The sequence below is a fragment of the Hyalella azteca genome, unplaced genomic scaffold (genome assembly GCF_000764305.2).
Source record: "Hyalella azteca isolate HAZT.00-mixed unplaced genomic scaffold, Hazt_2.0.2 contig1182, whole genome shotgun sequence".
Classification (NCBI taxonomy): domain Eukaryota; kingdom Metazoa; phylum Arthropoda; class Malacostraca; order Amphipoda; family Hyalellidae; genus Hyalella; species Hyalella azteca.
In genome coordinates this window covers 28-19,326 of record NW_025931509.1, presented here as the reverse complement: position 1 = coordinate 19,326, position 19,299 = coordinate 28, and the positions used below count along the sequence as shown (strand labels likewise).

Here is a 19,299-nt window from a genome sequence, read left to right as displayed (position 1 = left end):
ACTCACGATTGAATACTTTCAACAAATTTATAGCCACATCAACAAATTTGTATAATTTTTCACATTTATAAAAGAAAAAACGAAGTAATAATTTGAAGGCTTTTTAAATTTAGATTATAAAATGAAAGAAAAATGCATTATTTTAGAAGTAAAAACCATATTAGCAGTATCTGCTTCCATATTTGGAATGGAATGGAAGCAGGTACTGCACTTACCTCGCTCTTCGTCACTGAAAAACGCAAGAAAAAACTAGTAAGTAGGGAGGAGCCGATTAGTAGGATAGAATTACCACAATAAAGCACGAATCTGCTTAGATCTCGCTAGTAACTCGCGGTTCAGTATCTTATTGTTTACATCGGAGAACGTGTCTATTGAAGACAGACGACGAAAGTGCTGTGGCGACGATAAACGTAATCGTCAGACGTCAGTAAAACGTAACTTGGAGGAATTAGTAGCAATTTTATTATTCATTAATTATAAATGGGCACGTCAAACACGTTTTTCTGTATTTTTAGGGGATGAAAAATCTACCTCGGGTTTTAATGCCAGTTACTGAATACGGAGTTAGCAGTTTAACGTGTAGGTAAGCTACGTGCTGAAATTTTAATTTATACCTATATAAATACATATATCAAATTTATTGCGCATCATTAGCAAAAAATTCATATGGCCTAAACATTATAGTAAAAATGACAGTCATTGTTTCATCATCTCCAAAGATCCAGAACCAAATGTCTGACCAGCGAGTGTCAGCTGATAGATGAGCGTCATAACCACACCGCACCAGATCTACGCACGTACTGCTAGAGTGCTAGTCTGCTAGACAGGTCAGCGCCAGACTCGGATTTTATACGGCCACGGAAAAACAACGTGGTCGGCCTATACGGAAACTTTGAAAGGTTGAGCGAAGTTTTAGTCGAATACTGATTTGGTCTAGGCTATTATAATTGAATTGAAAATGTATTCATTTCATCAATATTTACGAAAACGGAACTTATAAATGTAAACAAAACGTAAAAAAAATCCGAGACGTATCGTTGGTCGTTGGAACCATGGTTGAAACAATGCTCTAACCTAATTTTTGAAATTTCCAATCAGGTCAAACCCCGCCAAAATGCTGGTAGACAATAGTTCAATTACAAGCCACTGCAGTCTCATCTGCGAATCAGAGGACAATACTACATTAATTATCCGCTCTTCAACGACATACCAGCCAGTGCAGAAAAATTTGTAGGGTTTCAGTGCCGGCATAACTTTCCTGGTTGAACTATATCCGTATTTTATGACCTCAAATACCCGATTATTTACCTAAATTATTCACTCACCATGCAATACGTAAGCAGACCCTAACAATTGTGTCTCCATGCCTTACCAGGAGAGGTGTAATAATAAGCCCGTTCCATAGATATATATTTGAATAAAATACAACATTAGAAAGGTACATCGAAAGACTCGAATAAGAGAATATGGTTTACTTCCAGTGCCGACCCAACCGAGCGAATCGTAACCAAAATTCCTCTAAAAGAGTAAAAAAATTAAGAATTCACACAGCTAAAGCAAGAGAACCACATAACCAAATGATAGCAATAAAGAGTAACCGAGTCCACTTGTAGTGAAGAAACGAAGATGTACTAAAAAAACTGAAACTCTTAAAATAAAATCGTTGTAAAAAAATATTTGAAAACTAGATTGTTTTCCGTGAACGATTTAAAAATGTATCAAAACATTAAACCACCATGAAATAAATCAGCCAATTTTAAAGTTACAGACGTGGGCGTTAGTATTATATTACAGACTTAGTGGAGAATATATTCCGATTAGCTAACATTTTAAATATTTAGTGTGGCCCTACAGAATAATCTGATAATATGGTCATCAGTTCATTTATTAAGCCATATATAGAGCAGGGAATCAAGATTTGTCGTAAATACTAATATCAGTTTCAAAATTTTTGAGGTCTGCAAGATCATCATTGGCAGGAATACGTAAAACAGAAACTGATTGCATTCTAAAAAATATAGCAGCAAGGCGATAGAAATGTCGACTAAATATCAATGTTGATATGACCGTTCAAAGCTGTTCTACATTAGCATTTATGCTGGAAGTAAGCCATGCAACAAGTTGGTCAACCCAGCGTGTATACAAACAAAATTATTGCAAATGGACAATACGTAACGAAGTATATTTTGAGTAGAAGAGTGGAACTTAATTGGGTTTGTGCGAGAATTATGAGTAAATCTAACGCATTTAAGTAAGCAAAGAAATGATAAAATTAATTATAGCAGAGAACGCACAAAGTGAACTTCCAGACATAAGATAACCGGTAGCTCTGGGATTATTCACATTTCAAGGCGATAACATTATAATAAAACTGAAGCTCATTACATGATTAGAGAAACAAATTCACATCACGCAAATAACGTGGAATAGAATCACGCGAACGATCAATGTGAAACAAATTTAGATCAAAGTAATCAGAACGAGCTTAAAGATCGCTATAAACTAGACATGAATCACATCAGGACGTGAAAATGTAAAACAAACGTTGCTACAACCATAGGAATGGAACATTCTGCCAGTGCGCTGAGGAACACACGTGAGAGTTACGATTTAGTGCACCATTTGGAATAAACGACACTGAAGAATAAATGGCAATACAGCACCTCGAAAGAGTACAGTAATAATTTAGAAAGATTAAACAAAATAACAGAACTCACACATCGCAGTAGCAGAATTTATAGTCACATATCTGTAGAACTTAATTGATTCAACAGGTAAATAAACGACAGTTACAGTAGCAGAGCTTCAGTACAGTAGCAGAGCTTCAGTTACAGTAGCAGAACTTCAGTACAGTAGCAGAGCTTCAGTTACAGTAGCAGAACTTCAGTTACAGTAGCAGTGCTTCATTTACAGCAGCAGAGCTTCAGATACAGAAGCAGGAGCTATGGTTACAGCAGTGGAGCTTCAGTTACAGTAGCAGAGCTTCAGTTACAGTAGCAGAGCTTCAGTTACAGAAGCAGAGCTTCAGTTACAGTAGCAGAGCCTCAGTTACAGTAGCAGAGCCTCAGTTACTGTAGCAGAGCTTCAGTTACAGTAGCAGGAGCCACGGTTACAGCTTTACAAGTTCATGAAAAACGATCTGCTCAGTTCCTCCTGTCGCCAAGCAGACGCAGCAACTCGAGGAAGAGGTTGATGATATCCAAGTAAAGGTTAATGGTCGCAAGGATGTACTCTTCAGGGGACAGTTTCGTCATCATCATCTGCAAATAAAATCTAAATTAGTGTAAAAAATGGTAGAAATGTCTGAGATCGCTCAAAGATCAGGACTTATTTGCGTTAGTATCAAAAATACTTTTATTGAATATTCCTAAGTTGAATACATTGGAGAATTACAAACGTATACCGAGGTCAAACTTGATTTCTATCATTTTTTAGCCCACATGTTGTTTCATTTGAGCTCATAATATCTTATGAAGCAAAGAACACACAGGACGAATAAACATAATTTATTGCTTGTTTCAATCCGATTCCTGACTACCGTAATAGAAGCTAGGGCAGGAGCATCACCAAAAAATTTTTAATACATTCAGGACTATTAAAAATTATAGACAAATCACTAACAAGCTAATCAGTTAAATTAGCTTCCAATATTAGACGTTCATACCGAATGTCACAGACAATTATCCACTTATATACTAAACAAACTTCGGGCTTTATAAAGCATGCCACACAAAGTGCACTCGCCTGAGTATCAAAGACAATGAAGAGAGAGAAAACGAGCGCACCAGAACCAGCAAGACAATTATCCACTTATAGTTATATACTAAACAAACTTTGGGCTTTATAAAGCACGCCGCACAAAGTGCACTCGCCTGAGTATCGAAGACAATGAAGAGAGAGAAGACGAGAGCACCAGCACCAGCAATGATAAGGTCCAGCCCAGTGCTGCCAAGGAACAGGTTCAGAACACCCACGCCCAGTAGGCATAGTAAGCCGATGAACAGCCTGGAACAAATAAACACAGTAAATATAACTTGTAGAATTATTATCTAGAGTATCTAAAATTTAGAAAGAATAAGATAAAATATTTTCCAACTATCACAATTATAGGATAAACACCTTTCCTGAAACACCTTTCCTAAAATACAGTAGACAAGTATAGGTTCTTTAACCATGCAAGTTTCATATGGTTTCTTCCTTGCATGATGCAATCAATACCAATTACAATGTTAATCTTGAACTGGGAATGATTAAATCAGAAGACAATTCATGAGAAAATCAGACACATTTTCGTCATACAGGACCAAAGTACGCACCCAACACCCATGTTGGTAAAGTCCCTCTTGGTCTGGAAGGTGTATGCGGTGAGGCCGAAGGTGATGAGGAGAGTGAGCACTAGAGCCTGCACCACAGACGCCACCTCGTACAGAGACACCACCGTGCCCACCGTCACAGCCTCCACCACCGTGAACGCCGCCAGCAGGATCAGGTTCATGGGCACCACGTGTCTGTCATTGTTTGTAACGAATAACTATTTGAAATAGATACTTTTGGAACTAAATTGTCAAAACAAATGGGGGACATCAGCCTTTTCAGGTTCATGGGCACCACATGCCTGTCATTGTTTGCAACAAATAACTACTTAAAATTGATACTTTTGGAACTAAATTGTCAAAACAAATGGGGGACATCTGCCCTTGCTCCAAACATGCAATAAATAAGAAAATTTTTGAGGCAATACAATAAACATTTGAATGTATTCAAAGCTTGCTTTTTCAATCAATATTTCTCACAATCTAAACAAATGATAAAGGCATTAAAGATTTATCACCTCTCTGGAACACTATCTTGCAAATAATATCAATATTGTTGTGTTTTGTAAGGTTAAAATGAAATGCTTCCTTAAGCAAAAAGTTGCCAAACAAAGGTAAATTTTGATTGAAAGAAAATGGGTGACATACATTAGCACATTTAAACAACAATTTGCATCATCCTTCATTCTAGCAATTACTTTTCATACTACAAATACCACCACTTTCTATACTAAAATCTCACAGTAGGCAAGGTAGAATACTGATCAGAAAATTGATCTTGTTGGTCAACACACAGATATTTAGTAATTATTTCAGTGTTTGATGGAAGACGCTTCAAAAAATCAGCCCCAAGCTACTACTATATTGGGAAATGAAATGGAAATTACAAAAATTTGGAAATTCAAATGAATTGGAAAGTCAAAATGGTTTGGAAATTAAACATGAATTGGAAATTCAAAATGATTTGGAAATTCAAATGAATTGGGAACTCAAAATGGTTTGGAAATTCAAAATGAACTGGAAATTCAAAATGATTTGGAAATTCAAAATGATTTGGAAATTCAAAATGAACTGGAAATTCAAAATGATTTGGAAATTCAAATGAATTGGGAACTCAAATGAACTGGAAATTCAAAATGAACTGGAAATTCAAAATGAACTGGAAATTCAAAATGAACTGGAAATTCAAATGAATAGAGAACTCACCTCTTAACATGCAAAGCAATTAACAGGCCAAATGCGGCTGGCAGGCACATGATGAGCAGCCATGGGTTTGTGTGTATGGTGTCACGCACCACAGGCGTGTACGCACACACACCTGCTACTACAGCAGTGACTAGCAGCTGTACACTCAACAGTCCATACACCTTACGCAGGAAACCTGATCAAAAACAAAATATCAATGAGAATTGAGAATCAAAAACACTAACAAAGACATTTTTTAAAGTTAGGGTAATAAAAAAATAATCTACATTGCATAACAATGTGTAACAAATTTTTTGTTAATCAGAAATAAACAACTATGAAGATTTATGAATTGCATGAGTGCAAGTAAACATAAAGTAAGTAAGAGAAAGTCTCACATATTCAAGGTTACAATAAACTGTTATTTAAATTGCAATTGTAAATATCCAACACTTGACAGGTCTGGATATTCTCTTGAAGATAGAACAAAACAAAGAAAGCTCAAAGAAGAAGAAACTCACTCACCCATACGGATATAAACGTGGCTGTTGGCAACATTGTTGTTGTACATGAAGTCATTGGTGATGCTGCCCTTCTCCCCAGATCCATCATCTTGCGGAAGGAGCAGAATAGTATCTGCCATCTTTGCTCAATTTAGTCAGGAAATATGTTAAGGTACCAAATCACCTCTATTTTCTTTTCTAGTTTAGATGTGGAATAAAATCTCTTTCACTTCAAGGGCCTGTAATAATTCAATGTGTAAAATTGATGATTACAATTGTTGGAAATAGGAAAACAACTTCATACAATGAGAATACTTCTGGAAGAAACTGTTTCACCAAGAAAAGTGATCAAAGCATATGAAGTACTTAAAAAATTAATTGCATTCAAATTTTATACTAATACAAAGGCTGATTTGGCAAGTCATGTTACACTAAGTTTCTTTACCAACATTAGTTTTAAGGGGAGCATCTACCCTAAAATTTATCTTGGCTATTTACATACAGATCACTCTGAAACTTGGTACACTCATGTAAAATAACAAAAAAAGCTTTTTGTCATGTGAATTTTTTGAAATAAATTAAAGAAAACATAAAATTCTTAGAAAATGGCATAAAAGGGAGTACCATAGAAATCTATCTCCTAGGATTTTGAAGCTACGACATCAAGACACATTATCACACATATCATTTGATGCACAAGGACCATATCTACGAAACTGTCCAGGCATTTTTTTAAATTCCAATTTTTGTGGATGGGGGGCCATTTTTTGTAAATTGTTTGGAAATTTCCACTTTTTACTAAATATAATCCAAACTATAAAGAAATTAGAAAAAAGCCTACACAACTTTGTAGATCTTTTATTTGCAAATCGAATAATATATGTCTCATTGTTGTAGCTTCAAAACTGTAGGAGATAGGTTTGCAGTGGCAATAAGTTAACTTTTCAGTAGAGCCCAAGTTGGGCGCGCCTCGAAATAGTCATTCAAGGCTGCAAGGTTGCAAGTGTTCATGTGAATTTTTTGAAATAAATTAAAGAAAACATAAAATTCTTAGAAAATGGCATAAAAGGGAGTACCATAGAAATCTATCTCCTAGGATTTTCAAGCTACGACATCAAGACACATTATCACACATATCATTTGATGCGTAAGGACCATATCTACGAAACTGTCCAGGCATTTTTTTGAATTCCAATTTTTATAGATGGGGGGCCATTTTTTGTAAATTGTTTGGAAATTTCCACTTTTTACTAAATATAATCCAAACTATAAAGAAATAAGAAAAAAAGCCTACATAACTTTGTAGATCTTTTATTTGCAAATCGAATAATATATGTCTCATTGTTGTAGCTTCAAAACTGTAGGAGGAGATAGGTTTGCAGTGGCAATAAGTTAACTTTTCAGTAGGGCCCGACAAAGTCGCGCGTGCCTCGAAATAGACATTCAAGGGTGCAAGGTTGCAAGACTAGACGATACTGGAGCTCAATTTCTGTCAAGGATGGTGCGAACGACGGCACAACCGCACAAGAACCATCCCATATGACTGCAGGCGGATAACTGAAGCACAGCATGTTCAGACTAGCTATTCAAGTGTGCTACCAGTAATTTCGGCCTATCTTAAATGTTAAAGAACACCACCACCCCTAACTCTTTTGCGATCTGTCATAAACGCATAAATCAAAGTACAAAGATGGATTTGGTACCATAAGATGCGTCAGAATGTAAGCTTTAAGATGAGTATGAAAACCAAAAAAGTCAAAATTTGCAATTTTAGGGTAGGTGCTCCCCTTAACAAGATAAGCTGTACATATACTATCTATAATTAGTGTAGGCTAGCAAAATTTCTTCTCTTAAGCAAGTTTTGTTAGAGACCAGAGAATTAGTTTTATTTATTAGCTTCTTGTTAGTTTTTTCAACAAGTCCTACTAAATTCTTCGTAGGTGTTGGAAGATTGAAAATTAAATTACCATTAGACATTTTTAATATTGAACGACATTTCAAATGTGCAACATTCATTTTCAAGTTAAAGACGCATTGAGTAACAAAATTTGGATTGACATTCTACAAAATCAAGTAAATTGGATACAATTCAAATAATGCTAAAATTTCATTAATGTGATACTACAGGAAGATTTTACAAGGGCAAAAAACTAATCAGAAAACAATCTTAAAGTTCTGACAAAGTCAGTGGTTTGAAGGTTGATAGCTGGAGTCCTCTCCTCAATGATGAGGGCCTCAGCTATTGCCAGTCGTATAGCATCGGCCCATCAGGGCATCGCATAATGATACTGGTTCATTATTCCAATATCGGGCAAGTTGTGGTCTCGTTCAACGCCTCCTTCAAGTGATTCCTTGGTCCTCCGGACTGAAGGTGGCAGGTGAGATGTCGGCTTAGAGTCGTGGTTGTGAGCTTGATGTAGTCTGTGTTAGGAAGAAGTCTACAACTTTCTTTATTGCAAGAAAATGTAAGATAGGAAAATTAATTAATTAAATTAGGACAAGAAAAAAACAATATCTGTAATTTAAGATAGTAAAATTCCTACTTGTTAATCATTATAGCAATCTGGAAGATAAAAAATAACATTTAGCACAACTGACTGAACCATCATCTTTGCATCATCTGTTTAACCAAACAGCAATTTTGTGGGTTGCATGTGTAATGGTAAGTTGGTGACAATGGTTGTATATAATACAAAACTATGAAATTCAACCAAAACAAAACTGACTGTACAGGTTAGTGGTTACCAATATGGAAAGTTTTTGCACATGTCCACTGAAGGTGTAGGGTAAACTATGATTACTGCACAAAGGTAAAAACTGGGCAGAAACCACCCACTAGCTGGGAAAAGTCCTACCTTTTTCTGAAATATTGTGGCTCTCTTGAGTCTCTTTTCATTCAATTGCAGACTTGCAGTAGGTAGGGTAAACGCACCATATTCTGACACTGTGGGTAATTCTGACACCCCCTCAACTTTTTCCTTTATATTAAGCTTGGTCTTAGTTCCATGCATGCATAGATGGTTGAGATAGTGACATTATACTATTGCCCGCCAGATTACGGCAAAACACTAGGTTTAGCAGAAAAATGTTAAGATCCGCAGAGCGAAAGTCCAAGTCAACTAGTAAGAACATCAAAACACGAATAAAAGTTGATAGTTGACCTTGCTTTACTAAAAAATTATAAACTGTTTGTGTAGAAAGAATATTATGGTTTGAGACTTTTAAATAAAACTGTGATTATATAAGGAATCCTTTAAGTATACTTGTATTTGCTGATTTTAAGCGGAAAATAAATTGATAGATGATTGATTTAAGAGACGGTTTTAGACACATAAAAACTAATTCTGACACAGTGTTGGAATTATGACACACAGCCATGGCACAGGGTGTCATATTCTGACACAGCTCACACAGGGTGTCGGAATTACGAATCACAATTTCGAAGCGCTGTCAGAATTAGTCTCACAATATGCCGCATTTATTCACACACAGTGTCAGAATTCAGCGATTTTGTAGATTTGAATTCTAAATGCTTTTAAATAAATATGGCAACAGTTTGTGATGTTTCATCATTGCTGGTGCGTAGTGTGGTGTTTTGAGTGGCGTAAACTAATCAGATTCAGAACTTGAGTTGCACATACGGTGATCTATTTATAGCCATTTATTTCTTGCTATGTCCTTAAGGTGTCAGAATATGGTGTGTTTACCCTATCATCTATGGAATCTCTAAATCTAATGTAATGTATTTTTGTTTGATTGAAGAAATTGCCATTCATAAAATTGTCATTTCAAAAAATTTTCAGCTTTGGCAGTTCAGTACATACCTCAGGTAAGTCCCTGGACTCCCTGGTACGCTGGTCTTGTGTCGGGCTGGTCCTAACAAATTATCCTGATTCCTGCATAGACAGCATAGTGCATAATGAGGGAACCCAGAATGTTCTGTTGGTGATTGCATAGTTGTTGACTTTTTGTCACATCACTTCAGTTCAGACTGCATTATAACTGTGTTCATCCTTCAACAAAAATGTAAACAATAGGCTATATTATCACATGATCAGTTCCACGGTCAGGAAGATGTGCCAGGCATGCGGGAATTTTTATTATCATTGCATCAATGTGCGCCATGCACCGTAATATGCCGGTAAAAAAGTGCACCGTGCACCAGCCTGCACCGTGCTCCTGAAGTTGTTTAATTAAAGATGAATGTGCGGCAATGCTATCACACACAAACAAATATCTGCATCACGTTGACTAGATTTCTAACATGTTAGCTCAGGTTCTAAGAGTCGGCAATGTTATGAATAATTATTCATTATTCATACATCACAATTCGGTTGGAAATTAATTACAAAACTGAATAGTAGAAGGCGCCAATCCACATGGCTTGAGATTTGTTCCTTCTAATGAAGGACTGACTTATACATAATACAAACCATAATGTCAATGAAGGACTGGCAAATAATACAAACCATAATGTCAATGTCAGGAATACGTTACATTCCCGACATCCTCCCGGCTGGAGAAATGGGTTTGTGCGGTGCAAACCCATTGAAAACAAAAATACAGGCACTGCACTTTATTTTAAATTATCAGTTCTCATTTTTTGCAACTTTGAAGGTAAATTATATAGACTAACAACAAACATTAATAAAATATGAATAGATTCAAGAGACTCACACATTGCGTAAAAAATATGTAGAGACGATGTTGGGAATTTCTGATGACAGTCATGTCCAGACATATTTTATTTACAAAAGATTTCGCACTCAAAACTGGGGGTTTGTGCGGTGCAAACCCATTTAAAACAAAAATACAGGCACACAAAAATAATAAATAATTACAACGATGAAATTATTTCTGACTCCTTTCATTAACCATAACCATTGACCATAGAATCTTTAATAACCATATCAGCGCACTAATAGTATAAATAGAATGAGCAAAATCTGTCATTCAACACTAATATTTGTTTACATCAGTGATTCCCAAAGTGGGCGATATCGCCCCCCTAGGGGCGGTGGAAAGATTTTGGGGGGCGGTGAGGAAGAAGAGGGCGGTAGTGGGGGACGATAGTCCGAAGTCAATGTCAAAAGTCCAAACGTTTGTTTGACGATTTGTACACAACACGTGCAGCACATGACTCCCAGCGATGTTTTTTTCACCCAGATCTGTCTTTTTAACCTCTCCTAGGTTAACTCAATGAAACTTGGTACACGTATTCATTAGGACCTAACGATAATGTTTTGCTCGTGAAAATTGTTTGAATTTTGCCATCGTTTGTTTTTGCCATAAAAATTTTGAATTTACAGTCCTAACTCCGAACGGTAATGTTTAGCTTGTGAAAATTCAGATTGCGCCTTCGTTCGCGAGTTTTATTTTTCATTTCACCTTCATTCGTGATTTAAAAAGCAATACGTTCTTAAATTCGCAGTAATCAAGAAATTTTTTCCAAACTACTGAACAGATTTGAACGAAACTTAGTATTTAAATACCTAACCTCAGCAAAGATGATGTTTACAATTTTTACCACGTTTTTCTTGACTTCGTTTCGTGTGTGTCTGTCATCAAAAATTCAGACCTTAATTTAGAACTCTTCTAAACATCCTAGTAAGTTGAAATTTGGCATGCATGTTTATGCTGCCTAACAATTCAAGATTTGATCATCAGAAATAATCATTAAATTTTTTTTAAATAAAAACAAACACTAAAAATTCACGGCGTGGAATTCAGTTTCTTTCTCGAACATCCACATTAGCCAACCCTGGAAATTGATTTGAATTGCTAAAATTGCCAACTAAAAAGTAGAAAATAAATAAATATTAAAATTATTTTTAAAGAACCCTTTTTTCTGGTTTTTACAAAACTAAAAATAGTGAAATAAAACAAATAAAACCACTTTTAAAAACCACGTTTTCTTAACGGACAAAAAAGAAAAACATTTACTCTTACATAACATTACATAACATTTTACATAACTTAAATGTTATGTAAGAGTAAATGTTTTTCTTTTTGTCCGTTAAGAAAACGTGGTTTTTAAAAGTTGTTTTAATTCATTTAGCCGTCGTTTGCGAGTTATACGGCTATATGTATACGCCTCTTGATTAAAATGGCTGGTAGAAAAGCCGGTCGTTCCTCCTATATTTGTATAACTCGCGAACGAAAGCAAAATAGAAATATCACAAGCTGAACATCACCGTTGAGAGGTTAGGTATATATATACAAAGTTTCGTTGAAATCTGTTCTGTACTTTAGAAGAAATTTTGTGATCGCCGCGAATTTAAGTGATAAATTACGATACGGGCTGATTAAAAGGAAGTGTGAAATCAAGAATGACGGTGAAATTTAATGAAAAAAGAACTCTCAAACGAAGGTAAAATCGAAAGAACTGTTATAAGCTAAAAAATCACCATTTGGTAGTTAAGAATGCGTTTTCAAAACTTCGTTCAAATCTGTTAATAGTTTGAAAGAAATTCGTTGATCACTGGGAATTTCGGCCTGTTTCGCAATATACGCGTAACTCACGAATGGAGGTGAAATTAAAAAAAATTACAAGCTAAATATCACCGTTAGGTTCTGATGAATACATTTTCCAAGTTTCATAGAGCTGCGTTCATTAGTTTGGGAGATATTACTTGATAACTGAATTTGGAGATTGGTCGTGAGACCGGCCACGAGTCCGGCCTGGCGCTAGAAATTCACTAGGGAGCCAAAGGGGGCGCCAGCCTAAAAAAGTTTGGGAACCACTGGTTTACATCATATGCCCAATTTCTGAGGACTTGGTTATTCACCACTTGCCTCACGTCCCATAGTGGCAAAGCAGAGAGTTTTTAGATTCTCCCTCAAGTTCACTTTTGAGTCCTATAAGTAGACCAGTAAAGTATCATGGATACCAGCATTATCATACATAATAAGTTAGTTTAAATCTTGAGTAAATGAGGAAATTAAAAATGAACTGATTCTAAAAAATCTCTGCTTTGTCACTATGTCACGTCCGGACTGAATATTGCCTCACGTCTGGACGATCTACGGAAGGTAAACAAACAATGTTCGTCAGTTTGTATAAGAAATTTGTAAGAAATTTTTACGAAAATAAATTTCTAGATTTTTACTTTCACAAAATTTCCATATCAAGGAAAATCATAGATTATTGATGGATAATTAAACGCATATTGAGTATTATACGTTTTCTGTCTCGTGTCCCTTGACAAATGTATGTTGACTATGTGCATGCTGCTGCCTGGCGCCTGCACCGACCATAGTGGCAAACCAGATATTTTTTAGAATCAGTTCATTTTTAATTTTGTCATCTACTCAATATTTTAACTAATTTCTTATGTATGAAAATGCTGGTATCCAAGATACTTTCCTGGTCTACTTATAGGACTCAAAAATGTACTTGATGAAGAGTCTAAAAAAACTGCTGCTTTGCCACTATGGCACCGACACTTGCACGCGCTGCGCCGACGCTTGCGCACACAAGCAGGGATGGCCAGAAATTGCGCCAACTGTGCACAGCAATGGCTTAAAAAAAGTCAAAATGCGTGGGAAATTCCCTGAAAACATAGATAATGCTGAGTGTTGGATCAGTTGACAGTTGACACTAAAGCAAAGCCAAATGTTCATATTGCTGTTTCTAGGGTCAAACCATAAAATTTGAGATTTGGGCAAACACACATGAGACTCCACAAATGAGTTGGCAACTTGTAAATGTCTTTTCAAGTTTTTGTATTTTTGGATATGTTAGTATTCAGTGAATCAGAGCTCAAGAAAATGGAATCATGGCCTGCAAAATAATGGCTCAAAAAGTCCCATAGCAGTTCACAGTCTCACAGAGTAGATGTTTTCCACTTTTGCTCTCTAAGCCACCCATGACTCGTGAACTGGATAAAAATGCCTGTGAATCTGGTCAATTTCACTCTTTCCTATTGCATTTTTCTAATTTATTCTGAAAAAAATAGGAAAAACGTTTTTCATACCACAATTTTAAAAATAAACACATAAAACTAGAAGTATAAAAGTATCATTAGAAGTTAGAACTGGAACTTGTGCATGCCAAAATGATAATAATGGCAACCCAGGGCCCAGGCCAACCGGCCCAACGGGCCCCAACCCCTTCAACCGAGCATTATTTTTTAGATTAGTACCTAATACATTTGAATGCATGGGATTTTCTTATTTTATTTCGGATAAAACTATAGAAGCAACATAAAGTAGGTAAAACAACTACTAAAAAAAAACTCGACTTGACTTCCAAAAAAATATACCTAGTCCGTCTACTTGCAGCTTCATGGCCACCAACTCTTGAACTACTGACTACTGAGATCTGAGGCTTCTGAGCGAGAGTGCGAGACTGAGCCTCCGAGGGATACAGCTTGATTCGGACTCTTTCAGTGATTTCAGTACGCCTGAGTCTGACGCATGTCAGTGGCATGCACGCAATCCACTTTCCTTATTAAATATATTAAATACACAGAATACACAGACTTCAATTATAATCTCGTTGCATTTCACTTAAAGTCATAGCAATAAAGAAACTTCTATGTACTATCTATGGCTAATAATATATGGCTTTGTAATACTTGATGACGTGGTTGATAATGTGTAATAATGTAAGTGCAGTTATGGATCTAGTGTTCAAATTGGTAGTTTCCTCAATTTAAAAAAATAATCACATGTTGAAGGAAAAGAACGCAACCATGCGTCCATTAGCGAATAGCGACTATTTAGCCTTAGCGTCAATGCACATGCCACTGTAAAACGTAAGCAATTCGCATATTCCTTGACAATACTGGCGCAGGTAGACAGATACGGCCGCAATTTGGGATCTCCGATAATTTTATTTTTTTTTAATATCGATTTTCCAATGAAGGTAAGAAATAAAGTAGTAGTAGCGCATGGGGCTACGTGGACGCGTCTGCAAAGCTACCAACTACCGTAGAAAAAGAACTAAATAGAACCCGAAGAACTTGAAATGGAATTTTTGTTTCCTTGATACCTAAATCTTGTAATCATCAAATAATTTACCATACACCGTGTCCATGATGATGCGAAACGGCAGCATGTAATTTTTATTGACGCCATTTCTATGTTGCCGTAATTATTTCTAATTATCTATTGGCACTAGCCCAAGTTTTTCTTTCGACAGAAGCCGTACTTGGGGTTAAAATTTCGATGATGTTAGTAACTGAGGGCTGAGTAATGAGTACACAGTACATCGGTCGGACAGCAGTAAACAGTACAGCGTACAGACGCATTGCTTTCATGGCGGCCAAAAGTGCTCAAGTCGCAGGCTCGCCGTTCAACTAACGTAGCGACTACAAAAACCTTTTGTTTTATTATTTTTTAAAAATAAAGCATTCAGTATGCGCGCAGGTAAATCAATTGAAGGATTTTTGAGACGCTAGTATTAAACGTTTTTATATTGAGATAGCGAGCAGCGTAGTCACCAAAGCCGAGCAGAAGCAATTGTATAACCAAATTCCACCGAGAATAATTAATTTGTGAATGAATAATATGTTTTGAAATACTTGCAGAGGATTTTAGTTGGGTTATATTTTTGAGCAGATTCAGGATCAGAACATAATAAATTAAATTAATAGTCCCTAAGTAGGCTAAGTTAATACTCAGTGTTACAAACATCTCACTGCAAAATGTTCCGAGCTGAACTGGTGAACCCTGCTGAAGTAAGAACTAAAAGTTTACAGGACATTACAGGTAATGAGGTGCGTGTGCTTCTCGGCAGAGCATGCAGCAGCAGAGGCAATTACCCCATATCCAGAAGAGTTCAGAGTGACTTCAGACACTCCATAGTCACCGTGCGAGCAACTGCTACGTATCTCGTACCGGTCGTCTGGATCTAATGACAATTTCCCTCTCATCGCTTCACAATTTCACATCATGAGAATCTGATGACAACGTGAGAGGCTGAGGATGCAACAACGAATAGAAGCAAGAAAAATAGAAGATGATTACAAGAATTAAATAATCATTGCCGACTGCCGAGTCCAGACTGTAGTGTTGGCCGTTGCCCGTTGGGAGGGTCCGGTTACAGCCACGGTTGAAGACGGACGTACCTAAGACTTCGGGTATGAATAGGTATATTACAACTCCCAGCTTGAGCACAACTTTTTGTTGAAAACTTGTATTATCCTGCTGCTTTTGTTTCAATTTGGGTTTCTGACTTTCTGTCACTCACCAATGAGGCAATGACCAACCGGTGATTAATCATTAGCCTATGCCCTATTGTGTAGAAGAGACAAGAGAATTAGGCAACCCAATGGAACAAGTGCAAAGGAAAGCTAATAAACTGATCAATACTGTCAACTTGTCAAGTGTCAACTCAGTTGGGGAATCTCTAGCTCACTCCAATCGTGGGTAGTTTATCCTCCCAGTTCCTACCTTTACGCTTACGGGTACGTCAAAACCCACAAAGAAGGCAATCCACTCGAACTCATATCTCACGTAACCTCTCTGATATACAAGAGCAACAAGACAACCAAAGAAATGGAGGCCATGATAAACTGTATATTCCTAATCCTAAGCACGATCAGTCCTCTTTAAAATCCAAGGACGACTTTTTGGAAATCATCTGTGCTACTCACATACTCGGTACTTGCCCTTCTGGTCTTCTAGCTTCACTAGACGTCACCAGCCTCTTTACCAACGTCCCAAGTCCCAACTGAAGAAACCTTGGAAATTATTGCCAAATATGTCTAGTTTGTCTACTCACATTCAACTGATTCAAGTGATTCAACTTTGCTGGCTCCACCAATACAGTAGAAAATTCTCCTTGATCTCTTTCGACTGTGCACTTTCGAATCACCTTTCCGGACTCTCAACAACAAAATTTACCAGCAAACTAACGGCATAGCCTAGTCTGGAAAAGTCCTATTTTTGTCTGAAATATCGCGGCCCTAATATATAATTTCAGTAGGTATGAAATCTCGCGGCTCGAATGTCATAAATTTTTGTTTGATTAAAAAATCGCGGTTTGCACTTCGCAAACATGTCTAAGGACTGGAACAAAATAAAAATTTTACTACTATCTACTACCAGAACCAAATGACCAGTGGCTATAAAGCAGATGAGCGGATCATTAAATCTATTGTTCACAACAACTTTGTAAACAACTCAAATAACAACAAAATTAAACTGCTGATCTACTATAGAAAAATGAAAATTAAAATTTGGAATCTTGCCATGAACAATAACCCTTGCAAAAGAACAGGACCTCTCCAAGAGACCAATGTAGTCTATAAATTTTCTTGCAATAAAGAAGGTTGTAGACTTCTTCCTAATATAGACTACATCGGGCTCACAGCCACTACTCTAAGCCGACGTCTCACCTGCCACCTTCAGTCCGGAGGACCAAGGAATCACTTGTAGGAGGCCCACAACAAGACCATCACTTGCCCCATATTGGAAGAATGCACCAGTATCATTATGCAATGCCCCGATCCTATACGACTGGCTATAGCAGAGGCCCTCAATGGCCCCTCATCATTAAGGAGAGGACTCCAGCTATCAACCTTCAAACCACCGGCTTTGTCAGAACTTTGAGATTGTTTTCCGAGTAGTTTTTTGTGCTTGTAAAATCTTCCTGTAGTATCACATTAACAAAATTTTAGCATTTGAATGGTATCCAATTTACTTGATTTTGTACATATGTCAATCCAAATTTTGTTACTCAATGCGTCTTTAGCTTGAAAATGAATGTTGTACATTCGAAACGTTGTTCAATATTAAAAATGTCTATTGGTAATTTAATTTTCAATCTTCCAATACCTACGAAGAATTTAGTATGATTTATTGAAAAAACTAACAAGAAGCTAATAAATAAAACTTATTCTCTGCAAAACTTGCTTAAGAGATATATTTATATATATAATTCTGAAGGTCCTTGTATCAGGGCTTCAGGGAAACATAGGGTGAAAAGATTGTCTCCATAGACTCCACAGTCCACCTCTCTTACAGCTACTGTAAGTACTGTTAATCTAATTTTTGTTTGAATTCACTTTGAAAAATGAATGAAGAGATACCCTGCATTTTATTAGAAAAGTTAGTCAAAAGTCATCCTCGAAAGTCATTGTAAGTACATTTAATCTCAATTTTTTTTTCTTACAACTACCTTAGATAAATTTTTGTGTAGATCTTCATTATCTTGACAGGCAGCAGTAGAAATCTTCTGCAATTCAGTTATGCCTTGTACTATATATGGGCAAGCACAAATTTCTTTTGAAAAAATTTGTTGCAATTGTGGAGAGAGTTCAACTTTTTGAGGATATTCAATATTTAATTCTAAAGCTACTTTGCAGAACACTAGAAAGAGTCTTAATTATTTTGTTTCTTGCAATATTGGTTTCTGAAATTTCTTGAATTTGTCTGCTATTTAAATAACCTATTTTATTGCTACAAGTTTAATTTTTTTTTGAGAGGGGAAATTTTTTTTACAATTTGGTAAGTAGAAGTTGGTTAATTTTATGTTGAATTTTAGTTTGTTTATGTTTACTGGAGTACTGGTTTATGTTTACTGGAGTACTGGCAAACCATCAAACGGGGTAATGAGGGACTGGTGGGGTAAATCAGGACAGTCGTCCTATATTTCGTAGAAATGTTGTAGCAGCTATACCAATCAAAATAATGCAAAACTAAAAATAGTGGCATAAAGTTCAACATTTTTAATATCTATATAGCATAAAGCAAGTTAGGAAATCATACATTTATTACCTTTAAAAAAGTTTGAAAAGTGCAATTTTGGAAAAGTACCTCTGCTAAGGCCTGTAGAAAAAAAAATATTTGCCATATTAAAAATTTTACTTATATAAAAGTTGCACACAGGTGTTGGCTTAAAAATGTGACTGACTGAATTTGCCTACTGGTATCTCATTCCCCAAAAAATGGTGCCATTTCTGCAGGATGGGGTAATAAGGGACACCCCTTAAAACACATTTACAGTAGAACCTCAGTTAGTAAAGGCTACAGTTAACCAAAAAATCAATTAACAAACAAAATATTTTGATTACATTGACCTTGCTCAATGAAAAAAATTCAATTAACAAAAAATTTATGCATCGTCAGTCATCACAAAATTTTGCATAAATGTCATGGATAGAATTGTGCACTGGGCAACATAGAATGAAAATGAATTAACCTAAACTATTATTTATTTCTCCAAAAAATTTAAAAGCAAAGAAAACGCCAAGAAAATTCACCATATCGATATTGAAAACGTTTCGGAGTCCAGCTCCATCATCAGTTTGACTAAACTAAAAATGAATAAAATCACTTTAAAAGTCAAA

General features: G+C 36.2%; 1 protein-coding gene across 1 annotated transcript; it reads right to left on the bottom strand.

The window, feature by feature from the left end:
- Positions 1-1,397: 1,397 nt before the first annotated feature.
- LOC108665597 (protein lifeguard 4) lies at positions 1,398-6,336 on the bottom strand. Its single transcript, XM_018152372.2, has 5 exons — positions 6,024-6,336; positions 5,520-5,694; positions 4,317-4,508; positions 3,873-4,005; positions 1,398-3,260 (listed from the first exon to the last, which is right to left on the bottom strand). The coding sequence occupies exons 1-5, from the start codon at positions 6,139-6,141 to the stop codon at positions 3,144-3,146; spliced, it is 735 nt and encodes a 244-aa protein (XP_018007861.1). The 5' UTR covers positions 6,142-6,336; the 3' UTR covers positions 1,398-3,143.
- Positions 6,337-19,299: the final 12,963 nt, after the last annotated feature.

Coding starts and splice junctions, on each gene's coding strand:
- LOC108665597 (XM_018152372.2), bottom strand. CDS start 6,141: ATGGCAGATACTATTCTGCTCCTTCCGCAAGATGATGGATCTGGGGAG. Junction 4,509..5,519: donor ATTGCTTTGCATGTTAAGAG/GTGAGTTCTCTA, acceptor AAACAATGACAG/ACACGTGGTGCCCATGAACC. Junction 4,006..4,316: donor TTTACCAACATGGGTGTTGG/GTGCGTACTTTG, acceptor TATTTGTTCCAG/GCTGTTCATCGGCTTACTAT.